General features: G+C 41.3%; 1 protein-coding gene across 3 annotated transcripts in view; it reads left to right on the forward strand.

Moving 5' to 3' along the window:
• The window catches only part of c15h3orf52 (chromosome 15 C3orf52 homolog), a 52,260-nt gene extending 26,014 nt beyond the window's left edge, over window positions 1–26,246 (forward strand). Inside the window, exons 8-12 of one of the 3 annotated variants that reach the window (XM_080203470.1) lie at window positions 6,190–6,323; window positions 10,187–10,278; window positions 14,389–14,498; window positions 20,782–20,900; window positions 24,937–26,246. In XM_080203470.1, the coding sequence (XP_080059596.1) occupies window positions 6,190–6,323; window positions 10,187–10,278; window positions 14,389–14,498; window positions 20,782–20,900; window positions 24,937–24,968 (487 nt within the window). In that variant the 3' untranslated portion in view covers window positions 24,969–26,246. Of the gene's footprint in view, window positions 1–6,189; window positions 6,324–10,186; window positions 10,279–11,702; window positions 11,925–14,388; window positions 14,499–20,781; window positions 20,901–24,936 lie in introns of those variants that run through there. The other 2 variants (XR_013888640.1, XM_080203471.1) reach the window with 2 other exon arrangements.

The raw sequence follows: 26,246 nt of genomic DNA on the forward strand, positions 1-26,246 counted from the left end.
TGGAACACCGATCACGCTCTTCAGAGGTTGGAGCACCCGACTCAGACTTGTATTCAGCAGGTCCCTAAAAGCGCGGTTCCAGATTGGCGAACACGGTGGTAAAGGGGGAAATGCTGATAGAACTGGGCGGGCAGTTTATTAATTCAAGTTAAATGTATGCAAATGTATTTAAATCATCATTGCGCCCAATTTGGGCGCGGAATGGATCCCTGCCATTCGCGGGTCTCGGTAAAGTGGCGATCTGCGCAGACTCGGGTGCAGATCACGATAAAATTGCTCCTCGTACCCGACTTTACCACGATTTTGCGCCCAAAAACAGGTGCAAATTGTTGATAATATTGGGCCCCAAGTGTTCCAGAGGTGAATTGTAACCTTTGATCTTCAAGTGATGTCAAATTGCTTGCCTTATTGATTAAACTGGGGAGAACTATTAATGTAAACATCAACCAAAGAAATATTACTTTGGTTCATTGCGACTTGTTTATAAAAGGTTATTAACATGCAGTGATCTTGTTAGTAGGTGAGACTGTTAGAGGATGATAATTATGATTCGTTTTAATGAAAAGATTTAATTAATACTACAGGCTAGATATTAGAATGCTCTCTATGAGAAACGTGAGTTGATTTATAGCCTGGAATTTTTATAAGTTTTCTGTCCCAATTGAAGTTCAGCCACCATTCTTTCATTTTAAGTCTCTCACTATGAGTGCACTTCCTATTTCATAACAGAGGAAATAGCAACACAACTAGTAAGTTAAATTCTATGAACTTTCTATGACCCTTGTAGTTGATTTTCAGTGAATTATTCCTGTTCATGGGAACATTTGAACAATTCAAATGACTGGTGCGACATTGTGGGCAGTTGGCTGTGCTGGATTACAGTAAATCCCCCACAGTTTCAGCTGACAAAACATTGTGACTGACTACTGGAGTTTGTGTAACACATTGAGGGGGAATTTCTTTTAAATTAGTTCATAGGATGTGACTGTGGCCGGCAAAGGCTACAGTTCTTACTCATCCTTAAATATACCCTTGAGTGGGTGGTGAGCTGCCTTCTTGAACCATTGCAGTCCATGTAGTGTAGATATACCCACAGTGTTATTAGAAAGGGATCTCCAGGATTATGAGCCACAGACAACAAAGCAATGAAGATTAATATTATTTTTTAAAATTAATTTTATGGGATGTGGGTGTCTCTGGCTAGACCATGTTTATTGCCCATCCCTAGTTGCCCTTCAGAAGGTAGTGGGGAGCTGCCTTCTTAAGAACATAAGAACATAAGAAATAGGAGCAGGAGTAGGCCATCTATCCCTTCGAACCTGCCCCGCCATTCAATAAGATCATGGCTGATCTGAAGTGGCTCAGTTTCCCGCCTTCTCCCCATAACCCTTAATCCCCTTGCCTATCAAAAACCTATCTACCCGCGTCTTAAATATATTTAGTGAGGCAGCCTCCACCACTTCAACGGGCAGAGAATTCCAGAGATTCACCACCCTTTGAGTGAAGAAGTTCCTCCTCAACTCCGTTCTAAACTGCACCCCCCCCTTATCCTGAGGCTGTGCCCTCTAGTCCTACTGTCCTTTCTGAGCGGGAAGAGCCTCTCCACCTCTATCCTATCCATCCCATTCATCATATGTCTCAATGAGATCACTCCTCATTCTTCTAAACTCTAACGAGTACAAGCCTAGTTTATTCAGCCTCTCATAGCTCAACCCCCTTAACTCCGGTATCAGCCTAGTGAACCTCCTCTGCACTCCCTCCAAGGCCAAAATATCCTTGCGTAAGTGCGGCGACCAAAACTGCACACAGTACTCCAGCTGCGGCCTCACCAGTGCCCTGTACAGTTGCAGCAAGACCTCCCTACTTTTATATTCAATCCCCCTCGCTATGAAGGCCAGCATCCCATTCACCTTCCTGACCACCTGCTGCACCTGCAGGCTGGGTTTTTGCGACTCATGTACAAGGACCCCGAGGTCCCTCTGCACCATAGCATGCTGCAGCCTTTCGCCACGTAAGTAGTAGTCTGTGTCTGAGGTGCAGGTACATCACAATGCTATTAGGGAGAGAATTCCAAGAACCAGCAAGAGTGAAGGGACAGCAATATATTTTCAAATCTGGATGGTGAGTGACTTGGAGGGGAATCTCCAGGTGGTGATGTTCCCATGTATCTGCTGCTCTTGTCCTTTTACATGGTATTGGTTTTGACTTTGGAAGATAGTGTCTAAGGAATACTGGTAATTCCTGCACTGAAGGTTGTAGATGGTACACATGACTGCCACTGTTCATCTGTGGAAGCGATAGCAAATTTAAAGTTTATTTATTAGTCACAAGTAGGCTCACATTCACACTGCAATGAAGTTACTATGAAAATCCCCTAGTCACCAGAGTCTGGCGCCTGTTCGGGTGCATTGAGGGAGAACTAAGCATGGCCAATTTACCTAACCAGCATATCTTTGAACTATGGGAGGAAACCGGAGTGCCCAGAGGAAACCCACACAGACAAAGGGAGAACATGCAGACTCCACACAGACAGTGACCCAAGCTGGGAATTGAACCTAGCTCCCTGGCGCTGTGAGGCAACAATGCTAACCACTGTGCCACCATGCTGCCCCAATCAATTGGGCTGTTTTATTCTGGATGGTGTTGAGTTTCTTGAGTGGTGTTTGTGCTGCACCCATCCAGGCAAGTGGAGAGTATTCCATTCCAGATGGTGGACAGACTTGAGGCAATCAGGATTCGCTACAGGATTCCTAGCCTTAGATGGCTACAATATTTATATGGCTAGTCCAGTTCAACTTCTGGTCAATGCTAATCCCCAGGATGTTGAAAGCAGGGGATTCAGTGATGGTAAGCCATTCAATGTCAAGGAGCAATGGTTAGATTCTCTGTTGTTGGAGATGATCATTGCCTTGCACTTGTGTGGTGTGAATGTTAACTTGTCACTTATCAGCCCAAGCCTGGATAATTTCAAGATCTTGCATTTGGACAGTGACTAATTCAGTATCTGAGGAGTCAACAATAGTACTGAAGATTGTGCAGTCATCACTGAACGCCTCTACTTCTGACCTTATGTTGGAAAGAAGATCATTGATGGAGTAGCTGAAAATGGGTGAGCCTAGGACATTGTCCTGACAAGCACCTGCAGTGATGTGCTGGAGCTGAGATAATTGACAACCAAACACCACAACCATCTTCCTTTGTGCCAGGAATGACTCCAGCCAGTGGAGGGTTTTATCCCAGATTCCCATTAACTTCAGTTTTGCTAGGGCTTCTTGATGCCATACTCGATCAAATGTTACCTTGATGTGAAGGGCAATCACTCTCTCCTCAGGCACTCAGGTTTTTTGTCCATGTTTGAACCAGGCCTGTAATGGGGTCAGGAGCTGCATCACCCTGGTGGAACTCAAATTGTGTGTCCATGAGCAGATTGCTTGATAAAGCTGTTGATGGCTCTTTCCATCACTTTACTGATGATTGAGAGTTGAGGGTAGTAATTAGTCAGGTTGGATTTGTCCTGTTTTATGTGCATAGGACATACCTGGGCAATTTTTCACATTGCCGGGTAGATGCCAGTGTTGTAGATGTACGGAAACAAACTGGCTAGCAGCGCAGCAAGGTCTGGACCACAAGTCCTTAGCACTATTGCCAGAATGTTGTCAGGACCCAAAGCCTTTGCAGTATCCAGTGCATCAGCTGTTTCTTGATATCACGTGCAGTGAAGCAATTTGGCAGAAGACTGACATTGGGCTTTCTGGGGACCTCCGAAGGAGGCTGAGATGGATCATCCATTTAGCACTTCTGGGCGAAGATTGTTGCAAATGCTTCAGCTTTACCTTTTGCACTGCTGTGCTGGGCTCCTCCATCATTGAGGATGGAGATATTTGTGGAACCTCCTCCTCCATTGAATTGTTTAATTATCCACCACCATTCATGGCTGGATGTGACAGGACTACAGAGTTTAGGTGTGATTATTGGTTATGGAATTGCTTAATTCCATCTATCTTAGCTCTGTCTTATACTGTTTGGCATGCAAGTAGTCCTGTGTTTCAGCTTCATCAGATTGACACCTCATTTTTGGGTAAGCCTGGTTTGCTCCTGGCATGCCATCTTGCACTCTTCATTGAACTAGTGTTAATCCCCAGGTGATAGCAGAATGGAGGATATGCTGGACCATGAGGTTACAGATAGCAGTTGAGTACAATTTTGTGGCTGTTGATAATCCACAGCACCTCATGGATGTCCCGCCCTGAGTTCCTAGATCTGTTTGAAATCTATTAGTGTGGTGATAATGCCACACAACACGATGAAGTTATCCTCAATGTAGAGATGGATTTTATCTCCATGAGGACTGTGCGGTCATCACTCCTACTGATACTTCAATGGACAGATGCATCTGTGACAGGCAGGTTGGTGAGGACGAGGTCAAGTATGTTTTTCCCTCTGATAGGTTCCTTTACCACCTGCCGCAGTCCTAGCTTATTAGTTACGTCCTTTTGGACCTAGCTAGCTTGGTCTGCAGTGATACTATCGAGTCACCCTTGGTGATGGGCACTGAAGTCCCCCACTCAGAGTACATTCTGGCTGCCAATGGTTTTCTGAGATTCTTCATTCTGAAGTATGATGGGGAAGCCGGCTGGGGATTGTTGGTGATTGTGGCAGAAAATAAGAGCAGAGGGAAATGAGCCCTTGCTCATAGAATAACAGAGAGGTGCTGCATTTTGCTCGGCTGTGGGGGGGCTGAGATGGGGCAGGGGAAGGTGGGAGGGATGGCAATGGTTATGCTTCATGCTTAGCAGTTGTATAATAGAGAATCAGTGAACCTTGCTAGGGATGGAGGGGCACTGCTCCCTTCAGTGGGTGAAAATTGGGCATGCTTTACAACTGAGAAGTGATCTGCTCTGCTAGATTGCTGGCTAAGCAGTAAAGGTAAAAATGACCTTGGCTCCTTTTAAAATAAAAGTTGGGTAATAATGTTTGAAATAAGTGAAACTACCAATGTCCATGGAATACTGCAGTATAACTGCACTATTGGCTGGCATGCCATTTGAATCACATCATTAGTAAGATAAGGATCACTTGCAATTACTCTGCACATAGGATGACTGGGCGGCTTCAGTACTTGCCCATAAAAGAGAAATATTAATTTGGGAAGCAATTTAAATTGTTGCAACAGCTCATTTATTAAATTGTATGCAAGCAACACAAACAAAATTTAAAAATATGCACTGTCCATCCAGACATGAACAGTTGGCAGCTTAGTCATATTTTGAATTTTATTCTGTTGTTAAAATAAGTTTCTATTAATTTAATGCAACATACACACATACTAATGTGATGGAATACTCTCTCCTTGACTGGATCAGTGCAGCTCAAGAAGCTTGGCACCATCCATGACAAAGCAGCCCATTTGATTGGCATCCCATCCACAATCATTCACTTCCTCCACCACTAATACATAGTAGCAGTAGTGTGTGCCATCTACAACATGCACTGCTCAAACTCATCAAAGCTGCACAGACAGTATTTTCTAAACCCATGACTGCTACCATCTAGAAGGCCAAAGGCAGCAGACACACATGGAAACACCACCACCTGATTTGGAAATATGTCATCATTCCTTCACTGTGACAGTGTCAAAATCCTGGAACTCCCTCTCCAACATCACTGTGGATGCACTTACACCATATGGACTACAACAATTTAATCCAACTCACTATCACCTTCCCAAAAGTAATTGGGGATGGGCAATAAATGCTGGCATAACCAGCGATATCCACATTCCATGAATAAGTTAAAGAAATAATGTGGCAGCATGATACACTGCAGTGAATTCTGCACTTGTTTCCTCTGAAGGTTTTGGCATGGGAACTTGCAATGTCGGAAGGCCTTGCCTTTGGCCGTGTTCCTTCTTATACCACTGGCCGAAAAATTATGTTATTTATAGTTCTGATGCTGTGGAATCCAGAAATTGACCTAAATCCAGCCTTTCTGAAATACTCCTGTCACTGATAAACTGATAGGGCTATGGATTTTCAACCCCGTCAGCTGAGAAATTCCATTGACATATTCCCAGATCAGTTTACAATGACCAGGAGTTTTAAAAGGCTATTTTAATTTTATTTTCTGAGTGTAAAAACTACTGTTAAGAAAAATTACTTCGAAAAGGTAACAAAATCTTTCTGCTTATAGGTTCAGCCAAACTGGTCTACCCATTACCCGTGAGGTTATTGTTTCTGGGAATATGTTGTTAGTGACGTTTAGCCCAACAGGAGAATGTGACCTTTCACAGTATTCAATTACATTTCTTCAGGTACCAATGACAGGTAAGAAAAGTAAAAGTATGCTTTCTTACCATAGAAAAATCATTTCCAGTTTTCAAACCATTGGTGTCATTGTACATTGCAGAACAAAATGTATGGGACAAAATTTTAGTCATTCATGTTAATTACTTGAATTACTTGCCATAACAAAACACCTTGCCCCCGCCCCCCCACCCTCCCAGAATTTTACTGGCCCAACCACCATGAGTATTGGAGTGGGTGAGGGGCGGAACATGGGAACGTCTTTTGACCTCGGGCAGGATTTTATGATTTCAGGACGAGCGAAGCTGTAAAATCCCACTTATCTATAAACATTTATTTCAACAGGATTGAAAAATTTTAAAAAATGATCAGTTGAAGATTAAAACTGCATTCATGTGTAACAATGGAAAATTGTCAAGTGCAAAATTTACACAGCTTGAAGAGCGTATCCTATCACACTTGGGGGCAATTAAGCTCCCAAATTGGTCTCCTAATTAATTAAAATAATCAGGCACTACCTGCGGCATGATGGTAAAGTGATTAGCACTGCTGCCTCACAGCGCCAGGGACCTGGTTCGAATCCTGGCTTGAGTCACTGTCTGTATCTAGATTGCATGTATTTCCTGTGTCTGCATGATTTCCCTCCGGGTGCTCCAGTTTCCTCCCATAGTCCAAAGATGTGCCGGTTAGGTGAATTGGCCATGCTAAATGCTCCTTCAGTGTATCCGAATAGGCACCGGAATGTGGCGACTAGGGGATTTTCACAGTCATTGCAGTGTGAATGTGAGCCTACTTGTGACTGATAAATAAACTTTTAACTTTATTATCTGCACTGTTTGTTGATGACTCATCTAAAATGTTATCAGCATTGCTCAGTGCTGGTGCTATTAAAGCCTGCACTTCTTAAAGGGATGGCTGCAAATGTAACTGGAGATTGTGGACACAGTCAGTCATGAGAGAAGCTGCAAAAACCAGTATTTTTCTAAGATTGCATCAGTGGTGAATGGAGTTTGGCAGGGAGTGGTTCTATTCAGCAGGTAAATTATCCAACATGAGTGCAATACTGACATGCAGACCCAGCAAATGTTTGGTATCCCAGTCAACTATGTGGAACTGAAACTTGCCCTGCATACAGCGCAGGCTGACTGTCCTTCCGTGCCATATGGTTTGGTTTGTCCCCGTATTCAATGAGGTTTACTTTTGTTGGTGGAATCTAGTAAAGCGCAGGACTCAATTTCCCACAGAATCTAGCACAGCACAGGAACTGATTTGCTGCTGATTCTAGTACAAAACAGGATTTGAATTCCTGCAGAAGCAGCTTCGACAAAACTTTTGCCCCAGTGTCAATTTTGACTTTAAATTTGGCATTGCTGTGTGCAACGTTAAACGTTGTGAACATTTCACCTTTTTCTGCGATAGTCAACACTTTCAAAGTGGAATATTTTAGAGGTTTGATGGTCTGGTTGTTTTGATTTGCCTCCAGCTCATTCACCTTGTTCATGTTGCAAACTTTGGAGAAGTAGCCAGTTGCAACGTGACTTATAGTAGTGGGAAGTTGCTCTGGCTGCAATTCAGGCAGGGGGGGTTCTGTAATGAGAAAACTTCCATTTCTCTTTTTAATTCCTTGGTGCTCCTTTTGGACTGCTCACTAAGCTTGAAGATACTAATGGTGGATTCTAACATTTTTTGTGTGTGGAGTAACTGCTTGTAAGGAGCATAGCTGTGTACTCCACACACTATATGGAACTTTTATAAGTTCCTTGGATGACAATATCGAAAATGCATTTGTCAGAATTTTCAAAGCTGAGACAAGTGATTTTACTGATTCATTGAGTTTTTGGTAAGTGGTGATAAAAATCTGTCTGTCCATGATGACTGTATTTTTACAGGTACAGCCAAGTGTTCACATTTTTTTTTAACAGTACTCTAGGGTCATCATGGGCTTTTTCCCTTTGCTAGACAAAGGAATCAGTTTTTTCAACCACTGCTAGGCCCAGTGGGTTCAATGTGGAAGCTTATACCTTCTTTGATTTATCAGAGAGACTGGCATGGCAGTGTACGCACCATTCCTCTTCAAATTTTTTCCAATTGTTGGCAGTGTTCTCATCAAAGATAAGCAGATTGATGCACTCAAGTCCTTGTGCCATCTCAGCCAGCACCTGACATCATGTAAAGTTGCTGAGTTGTATAGGAATCAAGTTAAAGGTCTACAACTTAAATGCTTTACTATAAGATCTTAAGACATCATGCTTGTAGCCACATAGGTAAGAACACTTGGGCTGCTGACACATCACTTCCTGTGTACAGGCCATGGGAATACACACATGAAAGCAGATTCTACAACCACAGTCAGGAGATCGAGTGCAGAACTATGTAACTCTCTGCAGCGTGTGGTCATAAACAGATTGCAGTGAGTGAATGAAAGTATTTACTGTTTAGAAACAATGTTGAATTGTAATGATCAGCCCACCTTTATGGGTGTGCGGTCTATGAAGTAATAAACACTCACTGTATCAACTTGCTGCTCATTTTAGGTGTATGTCAAATTTCTTTCTCTTTGGATTGTACCACTCCATTCAAGTGGTATCTGAAACCCAGCACCAAAATTACCTTGGAGATTTGCTGGAGACAACATGAATGACAGGCTTGAATGGTCTCCCACCAGTCATTCTGCTCTGAAGTCAGGATTCTTTACTTCTGGTAAACTGCTGACCTTCCTTGCTTGAAAGATCATCTCCACATCCCACCCAGCAAATAGAGGCAGAAGTAATTTTCAAAACATATTTAAAGGGATCATCATCTCCATTAACATGATCCCTTGCTCATTATTTTGGACTTCAAAGGGTGCTTCTGGGCTAGATCTTCAGCTGTTTTGACACACCCTTGTCTTTGAGATATTTTTTAAGTTAATTTATCAGTGTCACAAATAGTTTTACATTAACACTGCAATGAAGTTACTGCATAAATCCCCAAGTCGCCACACTGGGTACACAGAGTGAGAATTTAGCATGGCCAATGCACCTAACCAGCACATCTTTCAGGCTGTGGGAGAAAACGGCAGCATCTGGGAAGAAACCAAGGCAGATACGGGAAAAACGTGTAAACTCCAACATACAGTGACCCAAGCCAGGAATCAAACCGGGTTCCTGGCGCTGTGAGGCAGCAATGCTAACCACTGGATCAGCTGAGCTTGTGGTGGGCAGGAACTGCTTTATAGTATTTGTATATTCTCAATTGTTGAACATGGGAATGCTACTGTGCTTACCTTTTGAGACTTCCAAATAGGAGTAACAGTAAGGATCTGCACAGAATGAAAAAATGATGCAGGAGACATTCTAACGTGCAAGTATTCAAAAATAAAATATCGTACCAGAATTTCACTGAGTAATGGCACTTAAGGCAGCTCTGTTTCAACGAGGAGACATTCACATTCACAAGGCATGCGCTGCTGGTGACAGTGAAGGTCATCGTGGCTTAAACCTTTAAGCCTCTGGCTGCTTCCAGATAGCTACTGGTGACATGAGCAACATCAGTTAGTTTGCTGATCACACAACAATCTCGTAGTTTGGTGGTGCACTGTTGTCAGCTGACAACAAATCATTTGCTTTCCTAGGGAGGAAGAAAGCACTGGGATTTCTCACATGACTGGATTTCTGCAAGTGTTGGGAATCATCTTTGATGGGAACTCTAGAGAGTTCAGAAACCCTGCTATCTACATTTGTATCCAACTTTGAAGAAACTATAGCAGTGCAAGTGGTCTCTGTTATTGTAACTGCTGTACGCCTAGTGGTTTTAGAGGTAGAGCTTCCTGCCATTTGTACAGAGCTTAAATTAACAGAATAACAAGTCTGCTGATATAAGTGTCTGTTTCCTTTCTCTTTTAGAATGTGGTGGTACCCTTGATGGAACAAATGGAAGCTTCACATCACCCAGTTACTCTAATCAGAAAGAAATCAACTGTACATGGGATTTGAAGGTAATTGATGGGGACACAGGCTTCTTGACATTTTGAAAAATACATCTTAATTTCCCAGTTGTAGGGTCCTGTTGTTCCGATAGGCATACAAGGTTACTCAGTTATTAGTCAGCCTCATCAAGCAAACAAGAAAGAAATGGCAAAATATTAAGTTATCAATTCTTCTGATTCTGCATTAAAACTATACAAAAACGCTCAAGATGCTTGATATCATCCCGGACAAAGCAGCCCATTTGATTGATGCCCCATCTACAAATATTAACTCCCTCCACCACTGACGCACGGTGAGTGATAGCAGTTTGTACCAAATGCAAGACACTTCAGGTGCCTTAGATAGCACCTTCCAACCACGTGATCACTACCATCTAGAAGGACAAGGGCAGAAGATATATGGGAACATCATCACCTGTAAGTTCCCCTCCAAGTCACTCACCATCCTTACTTGGAAATACATCTCCATTGCTTCACTGTTGCTGAGTTGAAATCCTGGAACTCTCTCTAACAGCACAGTGGGTGTACCTACACCACACAAACTGCAGCGGTTCAAGAAGGCAGCTAACCACCATCTTCTCAAGGCCAATTAGGGATGGGCAATAAATGCTGGCCTAGCCAGAGATGCCCATATCACATGAATGAATGAAATAAAAATAGCACTGGAGAACAAGTCCATGTGAGCAGTTGTCATGGAACTGTTGAACCATTGTGATAAATTTCTCAGGGCAGCTGAATTTCTCCATTGCCTTTCAAAGGCCCTCATAGCTGGCCTAGTCAAATGCCATAGGCAGGTCGAGAAACTTGGTGCAGAGGTCTATGTTCTGTTCTTGGCATTTCTCCTGGAGCTATCAGCTGCTGTCCAGTTGGTCTCTTTGAGTTATCGCTACCAAACAAAGAACTCACATGTCCTTTTATCTACAATTCTCCACTTGCTTCCAGAAGATTGTCTGTTATTCAGCCAACGAATTGATCAGAAACCAATCACGTGGCTCAAACACCCAGTGAAATTTCTTTTGAACGAAGCCACTACACTTAGTTCATTTGCCATGACCCATACATAGTAGCTATAAAAATCAGAGTCAAGATGTCTCAGTTAATGTAAACAACTTCCCTTATCTGGGCCAACACAGGAAGCTTCAGATCACAGCACCCAGATCAGAGCTTCTCTACGACCTGGATCTGGCTTTAATTGAAAAGTTGATCAAAGTTCCCAGCATGCTTAGCTGTCAGCCAGAGTGGTCACGTTAAAGCCACTATTGTCATTATAGTTGTTAAATTATTGTTGTAGCCATTCTTTCTCCATCCATAAGAGCATACTAGAATCTCTGCTAGTCTTTGTGGTCTGCATAGGACCTGCTGTTTGTGTGCCTGCTGTTTGATTTACCTAAGTATCTCGCATCTCTCTGAGCTTACACTGGATATTTACGCAGGTGTTTCAATTGGCATCATGCTTGGATAATGATGACGTCACTGAGGAAAACCCTGTGGAGGTGATGTTTCTCCTCCAGCGGTTTCTGATCACATCATTGTTTTCATCAAATCAATCTTGATGATTGTGAGAGGGAGGACCAAAGGCCTCTGGAGCAGTATATATCCATGAAGGTCACCCAGTCATCAGCAATGCAGTGAAAGTCCAGTTTTGCTGGACACAGGTGATTCTTGATTTTCTCCTGAGATTCCTTCATGACTGAGATAAAAGCAAAATACTGCAGATGCTGGAATCTCGAGCTCTGATGAAGAGTCCGCTAGACTCGAAACGTTGGCTTCATTCTCTCCCCACAGATGCTGTCAGACCTGCTGAGATTTTCTTGCATTTTCTATTTTTGTTCCTTCATGATTTGAGCTGTGAGACATTGGGCACTTCTAGACCTTCATTTCCTAGGGACATCTTTGGTGATAGATTTTGAAGTTTAGCTTTAAAATGATAAGACAGTGGTCAGTCCTGAATCAACTCTTCACATGTCTTTTGTTACATGAATATCCTGCCTGGTGATGACATAGTTGATTAGATGGCAATTGAAATGCATAAAAGATGCCTTCTTACATAAGAAATAAGAGCAGGAGTAGGCCAACTAGCCCTTCGAGCCTGCCCCGCCATTCAATAAGATCATGGCTGATCTGTCGTGGCTCAGTTCCACATTCCCGCCCTCTCCCCATAACCCTTAATCCCCTCTCTTATCAAAAACCCATCAACCCGCGTCTTAAAAATATTTAGCGAGGTAGCCTCCACCACTTCAACGGGCAGAGAATTCCAGAGATTCACCACCCTTTGAGTGAAGAAGTTCCTCCTCAACTCCGTTCTAAACCGCCCCCCCTTTATCTTGAGGCTGTGCCCCCTAGTCCTACTGTCCTTTCTGAGCGGGAAGAGTCTCTCCACCTCTATCCTATCCATCCCATTCATCATCTTATACGTCTCAATGAGATCTCCCCTCATTCTTCTAAACTCTAACGAGTACAAGCCTAATTTATTCAGCCTCTCCTCATAGCTCAACCCCCTCAACTCCGGCATCAGCCTAGTAAACCTCCTCTGCACTCCCTCCAAGGCCAAAATATCCTTGCGTAAGTACGGCGCCCAAAACTGCACACAGTACTCCAGCTGCGGCCTCACCAATGCCCTATACAGCCGCAGGAAGACCTCCCTACTTTTATATTCAATCCCCCCGCGATGAAGGCCAGCATCCCATTCGCCTTCCTGACCACCTGCTGCACCTGCAAGCTGGGTTTTTGCGACTCATGCACAAGGACCCCGAGCTCCCTCTGCACCGTCGCCTGCTGCAGTTTTTCTCTTGTGAATAGGGAACCAGTAAACTATTGGTAATTAAGATCTCACACTCAGCACACATCTTCAGCAAGAGACTATTGCTATCACAGCTGCCAGCCCAATTTTTTCTCTAATGCCCCCTCCCCATGTCTGGTAATCTGCACCATCTCTTGCATTGAAGTCATCATGAATGATTAACCTTTTTGAATGTGACACAATAGTAATTAAGGATTGGATGTCATCATAGAATTTATCTTTGACTTCATTAGGATTGATCATTGTAGGGGCACACACACTGAGCTTGTCTTTTGCTGTGCTGGGGGGATTTAAGTACTACCTGATGATCATTAACATTCTTGGGAAGGCAAATCAATTTGCTGAGAAGGTGGCTTATGACAGCAAAGCTTCTCAGTTTTGTGCTATTCTTTTTTCCCCCATGGCCAATCCATAGGAATGTGTAACCTACACCAATTTTAGGTAAATGTGTCTCACTGAGAAAGATGATCTGGACATTTTACTTAGCCAGCTCTCTTCTGACAAGCTGATATTCTATCAGGTATGTCAGCTGTGGTGTTGTCCGATGATGACCTCCACTCCTTAATTACTATCATGCCACATTCAGAAAGGCTGATCATTCATGATGACTTCAGTGCAAGAGATGGTGCAGATTACCAGACATGGGAAGGGAGCATTGGAAAAAAATTGGGTTGGCAGCCAAGAGAAAAAGAGGGTAGAGTTTATTATCTTAGCAGAAAGGCTATAGCGAAATCTTCTGCTCTTGCTGATGGAAAGCTTTGATGAGGCAAGGGAATGTAATTAGACAGGATGATAGTGGAACAAAACTCCCATCGCTTTCCTGTCTCCACCAGATATTAGACGAGTTGTCAATTTTGGACACCTAAGGGGCAATTTAGCATGCCCTCACCACCTAATGTGCATATCTTTGGACATGGGAGGAAACCAGAGCACTTGGAGGAAACTCATGCCGACATGGGAAAAATGTCCAAACTCCACAACAGTCACCTAAGGCCAGAATTGAACCAGCATCCTTGGGACATGTGAGGAGCTGTGCTAACCACTCCCTTCCCTTGCTGCCAAATCTCCACAATCCTGGGATTCCAGTGCTTGTCTTTCTGGCAGCCAGGGCCTCCCTGGTGGTACTGCTGGCTCTCCAAGTATATTAGCTGATGCCTCGCTCGCAACCAACAATACACAGTTATCTTAATGCCATTTATGCAACTTTATTTGTATATCTTGGAAGCTATGACATATGGTTTCACTTAGCCAGTTTACTATTGTTCAAAAATGGAAGATGAGGCAGAATACAATCCCTGGTGCTTTTTTTAATACTACAGGTTCAGGAACATTTTAGAGCCTTCATTTATTTCAGAGAATTCAAGCTCGGAGGCCCTCCAATGTCTGGAGAATCATGTGTGACAGATTATCTGGAGATTGACAGGCAAAGGTGAGCAGAACATATTAATGAATCGCTTTTTAATTGTGCGATTTCTTTATAATGTATTGTTGCAATTCAAGTTGAATATGTCCGTAACAGGAAATCTTATGTAACAGGAAATCTTATGCTACATAAAGACATTGGTTAACACAACATATAAAAAGTTGAATCGTAAATTTTATACAGTTTAAACATATTAACCAAACATTTGTCAAGATAACAATGAAGCTAATGGGGCTACTTATAAATGGCATAGCAGCTTCAAGTAAGGAATAGGTGTACAGTTAAATGCAAATATCCAAAAGTTGCTGAGTTCGCCATTCCACACTTAGCTTCATAAAAACAGTGGCCGGAATTCTCTAGCCATCCATGGTGGTGGGATTCTGTGCTTCTGCTGGCGTACCTCCCTGCCGTGTGTTACCCAGCGCCGTGAGATGGCTTCAGTGGGAATTCTCATTGACAGCAGTGGGACCAGAGGATCCCGCAGCGAACAGCACTCCGCCCCTCCGCCGTGAAAAACGGTGAAGAGAAGCCAGAGAATCTCGCCCTGCATCTCACGTTACCGTTGACATGGACTGAATGTAATGGAGGTGCTCCATTTGCACATTAGAACCAACTAAACTCACTGCAGATATTTCGAGCTAGTAATTAGTTCTCTTTTAACAAGATAATAGTTGTTAATTACAGCCAATTAACCTAACTGAAAATTAAAAATTTCAAGTATAACTTGTTCATGTTTTGAATTTTTAGGTGAAATTTTAAAACCTCAATTTTTAAAGTAAATATTTTATTTTATGTTTTTTGTCTCTTTATTCCCTCTCTCTCTCTCTCTCAATCAAACATTTCTCTTTTCTTTATTTCCCGTTCTGTATCTGATCCAACAGTTAACTGACCCAATTTAATTTACCCTCATTCTCAATCATTCCTGTGTTTATTTTCTAATCCTGAAATCAAATTTGATAAACAAGTAAACTGTTAGTTTTCCTGGTCACATAGGCCCCGTTTCCTTCACTGCACTATTATCAGCACACACTTCCTTCAGCATTGTGGGCAAAATGTTTTTGAGCAAAAGGACAAGGAGCGAGTTTTATAATGCTAAACATTTGCTCTCTCACATTGATCTAATGATTACAAGGCACTATTTCTAAGAAGAGCTGGGGAGTTCTCTCGGTATCTTGGCCAACATGTTTCACCGAACCAAATGTCATAAAACAAATTTCATTGCTGTTTGTGCAAGTTTGCTACTAGCTATGCCATTTTGGCTGTTATACTTCCTACATTATAAATGTAACTATGGGCAGGATTTTCCAGCCACGCTCGCCCCACAGCTGGAAATTCCTGCCTGCGGTCAGTGGACTGTTGCATGGTCCACGCCCGTCTCGTTACGATTCCTGTGGCCGGTGGAAGAGGAGAATTTTTGCCCCACATTTCAAAAATATTTTTGGTATTGAGTGCTTTTTGACAATCTAGGGTCTTGAATGGTGCTATATAAAAGCAAATCTTCCTTTATTAGCAGAAACCTGACAGGTCAGCACTCTGCTGCAAAGATTTGTAACTTAACAGGCATGCAATTAAATCTCAGGTTGTTAATCGGGTCTCTGGCAATAGAGAATTGTAGGATATTAAATACAGTAGCAAATCCCTATATTTGGATTCACTGGTTGAGCCTTAAAAAAGACAAAATAAATAGGTTCTAGTGTTAGAATCAAAGTGTTCAGGTGTCTAACTGACCTCTGAATGTTGAAATTTGGATAAATTATGAGCTCATTGTCTACTTGTGTAGTTCTTTTAAATTACGTTTAAATTAAATTCACTATTTCATTGGATCTCCTCCATACTTGTAATGATTTATTTAAACATCCAAACTGTGAAGTGTTAAATTTCCCACGGGAGAGAATAAAATATACAGTTGAGTAGCACATTGGGATATTACTGTCTATCTGTTGAAATTGTTTTGGATGTAGTGTTGTTCAGCTGTTTGAATTGCTAAAGAGTACAACATATTTAAAAGCCCATTCACTCGGGTGGATGCTTAATCTCTAATGGATTCTGGCTGCCAGTGTGATTTTCACCACTAGCAATATTGAAAACAGCTAATATAACAATCGTAGTAAAATCCATATTTTGCCAGAGTTCTGCTAACTTCATCTTTGACTTAACCTTAATTTAATAGGTAACCTTTGTCTCGCCAGATTATTTTAATTTTCCCATCAGAAGTGCAGGAACATTATCCAAAACCCCACTTAAAAATCTTAATACCCATTAGTATTCTTTTCATCAAGAAATTCATGACTGATTTCATTCCCCTTTTTGGATGGTAGAAAACAGAATGGAGAACTTAAAAAAACACTGTTACTTCAATAACCCCCAATCTCCGATCCGTTTTAATGATCATCTCTGTAAATAATAGCAAAAACCTTCTCCCAGAGGCTACAATTATTTTAATTTTTAGCAAATTGCAGGATTGTTACAGGCGAAAAGTATAAAACAGACAGCACTTAATTTGGTGGATGAGAAATCAATTTCTGATTACCATAACCATTAGTTTTAGTTAGAAAATGCTCATTTGACTTGTACTGTCCAACAATGGAGTTGAACTGAAGTGCTTGAGAACTGAACACTTGCTGCCTATAAGACCAAAAACAACAGAAAGCAGTTATCAATTGAACATAAGTTTGCCCCACATTCAGTTGCTCCCTTGATGTAAGAAGGCAAACTAACATGTCATAAATATCTAGTAACAGTAGGATATTTTCTTTCTTCATAATGATGTTTCCTCAAGAAGACTGTTTCCAAACTTCCTCCTGTAATGTGTTAATGGTTTACTTAGATTTCTGGGTTATTAACTGGTGTTGCTCTCTGTAATCATTCTGTAGAATTCCTGGAACCAAAAAGCGACTCATGGTAGCTTCAGGGTTCAGGGAATTAAATAACCAGCAGATGCCTCCTGGGAGGTAAAATTAGCTGCTTGGTGATCCTACAATCAGTGAGCGCTCTGCCCTTTGAAAAACAGCACCAAGGTTCCAGTGTGCTGGGTGTTGTCACAATAAGGAAGTATAGGCTTCCTTTTACTTTAAGGTTGTATGAGCGAGTAGAAATATCTGTGCTTCAAAGGATGTTGCTAAATTAAAGTGCTAAAGATGGGAAAACATGACCAGAAATGATGCTATTGAGTGAAAATGCTGAGTTGTCAACTTGCAACAAATCACGTTGTATTATTGGTGGAATGCCAGAAAATAAAATATATGAAAATTACTACAGCCATTCAATTGCAATTGTTCGTTTGATATTCTGAGTTTATTTCATTGGAAGGATAAAGAACAAATTAGACAATAAAATTTTGTTGCATCCTACACCAGGTGGCTTACTGTCAATGCTCACTGAATGGACATGGCAAGCCACTCAGCTCCAGAAACTATTGCGGTTGGGAGGCCAACCACTATCTTCAATAAGGAACCAAAAAAATACACCATTATCTCTGGCGTACCTGATGTCACCAATTCCTATTTTATTCACCTATGTGCTGTTGAGAGATATGATGCTAGGTACTTCATACCAGGTCCTGCATGTCCCCTGGCACTACACTGGGTGGACCTTGAGCCCAATTCACTGTCTGTGGGATTAGTGGCAGGGGCTCAATATCCGGCAAAAGTTGAGATTGTGACTTCAGATTTTTGCTGCCCCTCACCAAACTGATTTAAATACATGTTCATAGATTTAAATATTATTAACATACCTCCTCACCGTATATTGACTCCCTAAGTATATCATGTCAGCGTGGTTTACAACAGGTTCACTGAGATGTGAATGTGTCGTAGAATCCCCTGGAGGCGTAAAGGTAAGTATTGCCCCCCAGGTAGAGAGACATAGTCAGATAGTGTTGCCAACCTGGTAGTGCCTGTGGTGGACCCTAGTGGGAGTCTCTTAGAGGGGTGCAGGGAGGAAGGATTAATTTGTAAGTGGTGGCAGAGGGGGGGTGGAGTTGGTTGCTGGCTGTGACTATGTGGGTGGAGGTTCAGGTGGGGGAAGAAGTCCAATGTTCAGGGGGAAGTGACTTTTGGGAGGGTGGGGAAAGGTGCCAATTCTGAGGGGTGCTGGCTCTCTTCAGGATAGGGACAGAGGGTGAGGGAGAAGTGTCAGTACTGACTCTGACTGGGGGTGGCATGAATGCAAGTTCATTGAGAGTGGAGGTTAAAAGAATAATTATGTTGTGAAACTCATCTAGCTGTTTTGTTATGACAGAGTGTAATGAGATCTGGAGAGAAAATCAACCTGTTTCTCTGGAGAGATGTTCAAGGGGAAGGGGAGCTGGGTGCCAGCACTGACTGTTGGGGGGATGAAAGGGTCTGATATCTGGGGTGAGGGTGCCAGCTGCTGGGGGATGGAGAAGAGTTGCCAACTCTGACCAATTTTTCTGAGAGAAACACGCCATTTTTGTCAACAGAACCAACATTCTGCCACCTTTTGGTAAGATCGCCCCCACTACATGTTTTTTGCTGCCAGAAAAAGTTGTAGACAGTAAGTGAATAGGTGTTGTAAATGTAAATGGAGGTGTATAATGCACTTGAGTATTATACATGTGCTGAGAACAATCAAGGAGATTGAGGATGGGCAGGTGGTGATTGTCAAGTGAGGTGTGTGGAATGGGAAGTGAGAAAGGAGCTCTTGGAGGAGTTACTGATTGTATAAGTGCTAAGATGTAAGAAGAGAATGGGGTCAGTATTTAACGTGAAGAGAACATAGGAAGATTGTGTTTGTTTGCAGTGAGAGGTGCTGCAATGAGTTCTTGTAACTGGTGAATGATGTTGATGGAAGAGAATTCTTAGGAAAGGTGGAGGGAGAGTGAAAAGGATGTTGTTGAGCAAGATGGATTCATTAAGAATTGTACTCAATCTTGCTCATCCTATAAGCTTAGTTAATATCTTCCTACACTGAAGTTAGGATCTGGTACTTGCACTGGTCCTCAGAGTCACCTGTGTTCAGACCAACAGACAGTCACTCTGCTTCTGATGCTGTAGAGGCTGGAGAACTATATTCCTCACCCAGACCTACTCCAACAGGACGACCAACAAGGCATCCATAAACCTGGTAACAGCCCTGCAACTTCCTACTGCCAAAATAACGATTCCCACCTTGTTCCAGTGAAATCTTTCCGAACATAGTCTCACTTTGTTTTAAGAAATCCATTCAGGTTTGAACAGGTATCAAAGTGGTCTGCTTGAAATTGCATAGAGGAAATGGATGGGTTCCCCATTTCCTGATGTGATCAGGTGGAGAGTTTAGAAGAATGAGGGGAGATCTCATTGAGACGTATAAGATGATGAATGGGATGGATAGGATAGAGGTGGAAAGACTCTTCCCGCTCAAAAAAGACAGTAGGACTAGGGGGCACAGCCTCAAGATAAAGGGGGGGCGGTTCAGAACGGAGTTGAGGAGGAACTTCTTCACTCAAAGGGTGGTGAATCTCTGGAATTCTCTGCCCGTTGAAGTGGTGGAGGCTGCCTCGCTAAATATTTTTAAGAAGCGGGTTGATGGGTTTTTGATAAGAGAGGGGATTAAGGGTTATGGGGAGAGGGCGGGAAAGTGGAACTGAGCCACGACAGATCAGCCATGATCTTATTGAATGGCGGGGCAGGCTCGAAGGGCCAGATGGCCTACTCCTGCTCCTATTTCTTATGTTCTTATGTTCTTAAAATCTGACAATGTTAAAATGGCCAGGAGTTAAAATCGCTGGGGCAGCACATCGTGAATATCATATGGGGATTGCTGGTCAGCTGACTCACTCAATTCCTGCCTTGGGTTAAACTCGGGACCATTATTGCAATAGTGATAAGTTGTTCCTTTATGTTGTCGAAAGTCACTCTTGTGATACCCATATTTAGATAGCCTCCTGGTACAGGAACTGAAATTTAATCTATATTTGTAAGTAGGCTGAAGGTCAAAAAAGTGACAGCTTTCTCCACTTTATCTTTGTTTCTGCTATTCTGCTACAAACATTTAACTTTTAAGAAGTACCTGGATTTAAAGGGATTTTAATAAATTAGATCATACTTAATCATCTGAGTTTAGATGCAAATTAGCATGAGAACAGTTGTGATTATTCTGCTTTTACTGCACAATAGAATAAGTAAAAATAACTCTTTCAAAATGCATGTATTAAAATCAAATTTCAATACAAGGAAAAATATTTAAAAGTTCTTTTATCAATGATGATGTGAAATCACTAGTTTTCAAGGATGTCGAAGAGGTAAGATAACAAGATATAGTATTCATCTTCTGATTTCTTCTGTAGATTCTGTGGGGACCGCAAGGCATTTTATTTCAACAGTAATAGTTCCAGTTTACAAATAACATTTTATTCCAGTAAAATGTACACACAAAGTTTTGCTGCTGACTACATAACCACTGATGGTAAGGATCAAAGTTTTGAATCTTTTGTTAAATCAAAAGCATATCGAGAGCTTAATGTAAATATATACGGCATTTGGCTGATCAGAAAAGAGAAAATGTTTTTAGAATCTGCTGTTGATTTGTGTTTAGCACTGGAGTAGTAAAATGGAACAAGTATGCATTCTGTTGCACATGTACCATTTTAATGTCTGCTGGATATTGAGCTGGAAATAATGAATGACATTTATGTACCAGTTGCATAAGGGTGACATTGAACTGATGATCAAAGAATGGAAATATGTCATTCTGTGTATTTCCTGTCACTTGAGCTTCGGGAAGGTTGAATGCCAAAGATGTTTGTTTGTTTCTGGTATTCAAAACCTCACTTTTTTCAATAAGACAATTTCTCTGAGTAAAGTCAGAAAACAGGCCTGATATGTGACACTGGAAGAAAGTGGGTGAGATACACTGGTTGAGAAATGGAAAGTATGAGGTTTCCAGAGATTTTGCTTTTAGTAAATATGTAAAGATCATGTTTGGTGCCAGAGGGGTTTTGGGTTTCAGGGGTTTGGATGCAGGGAGAGGTCCAAATATAGAGTGTGTTCCAATCATGCATGGGGGGGTTGAGTTGGGAGTTCAATAACGGTGATCTAATCCCATGAGGTGGGTTGCAGTTCTGCATTGATCTGACAGTTCTTGCCTCCCTTGTTTCATGAGCCCTGGGAAATTGAACCAGCAGCCATTATATTTAAAAGCTAAAATTTGAAGCCCCAGTCTTATTTTAATAAGAACATAAGAGAAAATGAACAGTTTAGGCCAATACTTTCTGGAATTTACAAGAATGAGGGGAGATCAAATTGAGATATACAAGATATTTAATAAGGCATCTTAATGTTACATCTTAATGTTAAATATTTAATAAGGCATCTTTCTTGAGAGCAGGTTAAATTCTAGTTTGATGTCAGTGTGTTAGTTAATTTGCCACTGCATTCCTACTCTGACCACTCTGTCCTTGGCCTCTTGCAGTAAGTTCATAAGATATTGGAGCAGAATTAGCCATTTGGCCCATTGAGTTCTCTCCACCATTCAATCATGGCTGATGTGCTGATTTAACAAATTAAAAATCTGTCTAACTCCTCCTTAAATTTACTCATTGTACCAGTATCCACCGCACTTTGGGGTTGCAAATTCCACAGATTCACAACCCTTTAGGAAAAACTGTTTCTCCTCAACTCTGTTTTAAATTTGCTACCCCTTATCCTAAGACTATGACCTCTTGTCCTAGAATGTCCCACAAGAGGAAGCATTGCTTCATGTCTAGTTCATACATGCCTCTTATTATCTTGTATATCTCAATTTGATCTCCCCTCATTCTTCTAAATTCCAGAAAGTATAGGCCTAAACTGTTCATTTTCTCTTCATATGACAAAGCCTCATCTCTGGAATCAATCTCGTGAACCTACTCTGAACTGCCCCCACTGACACTACACCTTTCCTCAAATAAGGGGACCAAAACTATGCACAATACTCCAGGTGTGATCTCACCAATGATAGACTGAATGGAGACCATTCAGCCTATCATGTCTGCACCAGGTCTCCAAATGAGCACTTAGTGCCATTCCCCGCCTTTTCCCCATACCTTTTGCACTTTTTTTTCAAATGATCATCCAATGCCTTCTTGAATGCCTTGATTAAACCTGCCACCACCACAGTTCCAGGCAGTGCACTACAGAACTGAACCACCCAATGTGAAAAAGTTTTTTTCACATCACATTTGCTTCTTTTGCAAATCATCAAACAGGAACAGTTTTTCCTCTGTCTACTCTGTCCATCCCCCTCATGATTTTGAACACCTCTAAGAAATCACCTCTTAGCCGCCATCTCCCCAAAAAGAACAATCTTAACCTCTCCAATCTATCCTTATAGCTGAAGTCTCTCATCCATTAAACCATTCATGTGAACCTCTTCTGCACTCTCTCCAATGTGTTCACATCCTTCCTATAGTGTGATATCCAGAGCGGTTCATAATAAACCAGCTGAGTTCTAACAAGCATCTTGTTTAAATTCAGCATAATTCCTTGCTCTTGTATTCTATGCCGCTATTAAAAAGGCCCTGAATGCTGTATGGTTTATTAATAGCACTCTCCACCTGTCCTACATTCAATAAGTTATGCACAATAACAAAAAGTCCCTCTGCTCCTGCACTCTGTTAAGAACTATACTCTTTATTTGTATTGTCAGTCCAGGTCCTTCATACTAAAGTTCATTTCCTCATACTTCTCCACATTGAGATTTATCTGCCATCTATCTATCCACTGCACCAACATGTTTATGTTCTTTTGCAGTCCTACACAGTCCTCACAATTTGGAATACTTCCAAGTTTTTGTCATTTGCAAACTTGGAAACTTTCCTCAGCATACCAAGATCTAAATCACTAATATACATCAGGAAAAGTTAGGGTCTCAACACTGACCTCTGGGGAATTCTACTGCAAACCTTCCTGCAGCTCAAAAAATACCCATTGACCATTACTCTGTTCCCCAATAGTCAACCAATTTTTTAACCACACTGCTGCTGTGCCTTTTGTTCCTTAAGCTATAACTTTTCTCACATTTGTTGTTTGGCAATTTATCGAATGCCTTTTGAAAGTCCATGTACACCACGTCAATGGTATTATCCTCATTGACCCTTCTGTTACCGCTTCAAAAAAACTCCAGCAAGTTAGGTAAACATAATTTCTCCTTTAGGAATCTGTGCTGGTTCTTCCTAATCAATCCACATTTTTCCATTTGACTACTGTTTCTATCCCGAATATTTGCTTTTTGGAAGGATAGGAAGGCATCTTAGAGGATGTAGAAAAGATTGAGATGATTTGAGAGATGAGAAACTTCATTTAAGTAGTAAAATTGGGAAGTTGGGACTTTTCTTCTTATAAAAGGAAATTTCATAGACCTGTTCAAAATCATGAAAGGTCTAGAGAGTAGTTCAGAGATACTATTCCCATTGGCAGAAGAAGTGAGAGCCAGAGGGCACCAATTTAAGATGAACATAAAAAGAAGCAACACAAGAGGAAACACTTTTATGCAGGAGTGTTCAGGATGTAGAATGCATTCTGTGAGAGTGTGGTGAAAGCTGATTTAGTGCTGGCTTTCAAAAGTGAAATGGGCAATTATCTGAAGAGAAAAGGTAAACAGAGCTATTGGAAATAAGATGAGGAAGTGAGTCCCTGTCTCCTTGTTTTGCTTTACCAGAGGGTTGGCTCCAAGTGAGGCTACTGGAAACTGTAGCGCTAACCCAGAATACAGTGGACGGGATTTTATAGCCTCACTCAACCTGAGACCGGAAAATCCCACCCATGGTCAATGATCTTCCCATTGTCCACCTCTCGCCCACTCTGATTTTGTGGCGGGTCTGTAGAATTCCGGCGAGTGTTCCTGATTCCCAGAAGAGTTTGCTTCCATTTCATTCAATTTCAGAGGAGGACCAAACATAACCAATAACAACTGGGTGATTTTGGTTTTTACCTCCAGAAAATTTTTATTTTATTCAGTGAAATTGGTATTGGATTGGTGAAGCTTCATATCTTAGTGCCATGTTAAACTGAAGCTTGTCTGCTTGTTAACATCAGTATGAAAGATCTTAACAAGCAGACAATTATCAATTGTACAATAGTAAGTAATTCTCCTAATATTCTTACTTATACCACCAATTTCAAACTTATCAACTAATTAACTCTTTCGCTCTTTATGGGAACGTGGCATACGTCAATTGACCTAAATAACAGTAGTCGTACAAAATACTTTCAGACATCGATAGGATATAGTCAACTACTAGATAACTCTTCCTCATTTGGGTGGAATGCATCAAACCAGTAGAATATTGACGAGCACCAATATCAGCATTCAAATCCATGTACATATTATTTTCACCATCATCATATAAATTTAAAGACAACTGATACATAAGTTTTCATTTTTATAGATCTATTAAATGCAAGGGGAATAATAATGCTGTAAAGTTTTCATCTTAAAATCTGCTGCTTTATTTTTTTGACAGGTAATTATACATCCACCAAGTTTCACTTGTGAAACTAATGGATTAGGAAGATTCTACACATAAATACAGTCTTTACCAAATGAATGTCATCACAGATCTACGTGAAAGTTTCAAAGCATCTCTGTTTGCAAGACCAATGTTTTGAGAATTTGTACTGTGCAGAAGAAATGTTTCCACCTCAATTGGTACCCAGCCTGATTTTCTACAAACCTTGCTCCTCATATCACTAAGGGAGCTGTCATTCACATGTGATCTTACAGTTGTTCTGTTATTAAGCTGCCAAGTATATCAATGAAAACAACAGTGAAAGTTACTATGGTTTTTAGATTATCGTGGTTTTGGATACTAAATAAGCAATGCCATTCCTGATCCAATATGTGCTTCTAAACCCAACTCACTTCATACTAATGTTAAAAATTTGAACTCCTGTATGCAGCTTCTGGCATAGTCTTCAGGTTCCCTCTCAGCTCTGACTCCTAAGGAATTGAAACCACTTGCCCAATTCTATAAACAAGGCATCACACCTGCCCCTTGAATCAACTGTTTTTTCTAGGAATCACCTCAGCACCTACTTTATGTAATCTCATGATACATCACAAAAATATGAAAGGTGCATTTCAACAGCATCTTTCATGACATTGAGTCATCCCAAAGTGCTCTGGAAGTGCAGTCACTCTCATTATGTAGGAAATATAACATGACGGCCGAAATTTTACCAGCATGCCCACCCCTGTTCCGGGGGCAGGCAAGGCTCAGAACGGCATTCTCCTTTGGTCTCGGTTGGGATCGTATGAACTTTGGGCAGACATGCTGGTAAAATTCCATCCAATCTCTTTTTCCACCAGCCTTTGCCCAAGAAATATTCCACAGGAACTTCAGTAATTCCCACCATTTTTGAGCAGCTGCATAACATCATCACAAATTAATGGGTATAGAAGATGCCTTAAATGAAAAAGATAAATCATCTGATGTATTTTCCTCATTTATGCCCTCAAAGACACTGGCACCGAGTGTTGCTAGAGCTGTGTATGTGGGAATCTAAAATTCAAAGGCTAATGGAGACTGTACAGGTTAATTGCTTTCTGAAATATTGTGGACTGGCTACCATTAGTTTATTCTTCTTGTCCAAGATACCTTTTCTTCACAAAAGGAAAATATTGCTTACTTGACAAATGTTTATATTACAAACAAAAAATCTATTTGTGTTTTTAATAATTTGTATAATATAATTTTTGTAGATCTCATATTTTTTCACTTTTAACTCAACTTTTGTTATGGTTTTGGAACTTGTCAATTATTTGTATTTTTCC

The sequence above is a fragment of the Carcharhinus amblyrhynchos genome, chromosome 15, assembly GCF_965287045.1.
Source record: "Carcharhinus amblyrhynchos chromosome 15, sCarAmb.v2.hapA, whole genome shotgun sequence".
Classification (NCBI taxonomy): domain Eukaryota; kingdom Metazoa; phylum Chordata; class Chondrichthyes; order Carcharhiniformes; family Carcharhinidae; genus Carcharhinus; species Carcharhinus amblyrhynchos.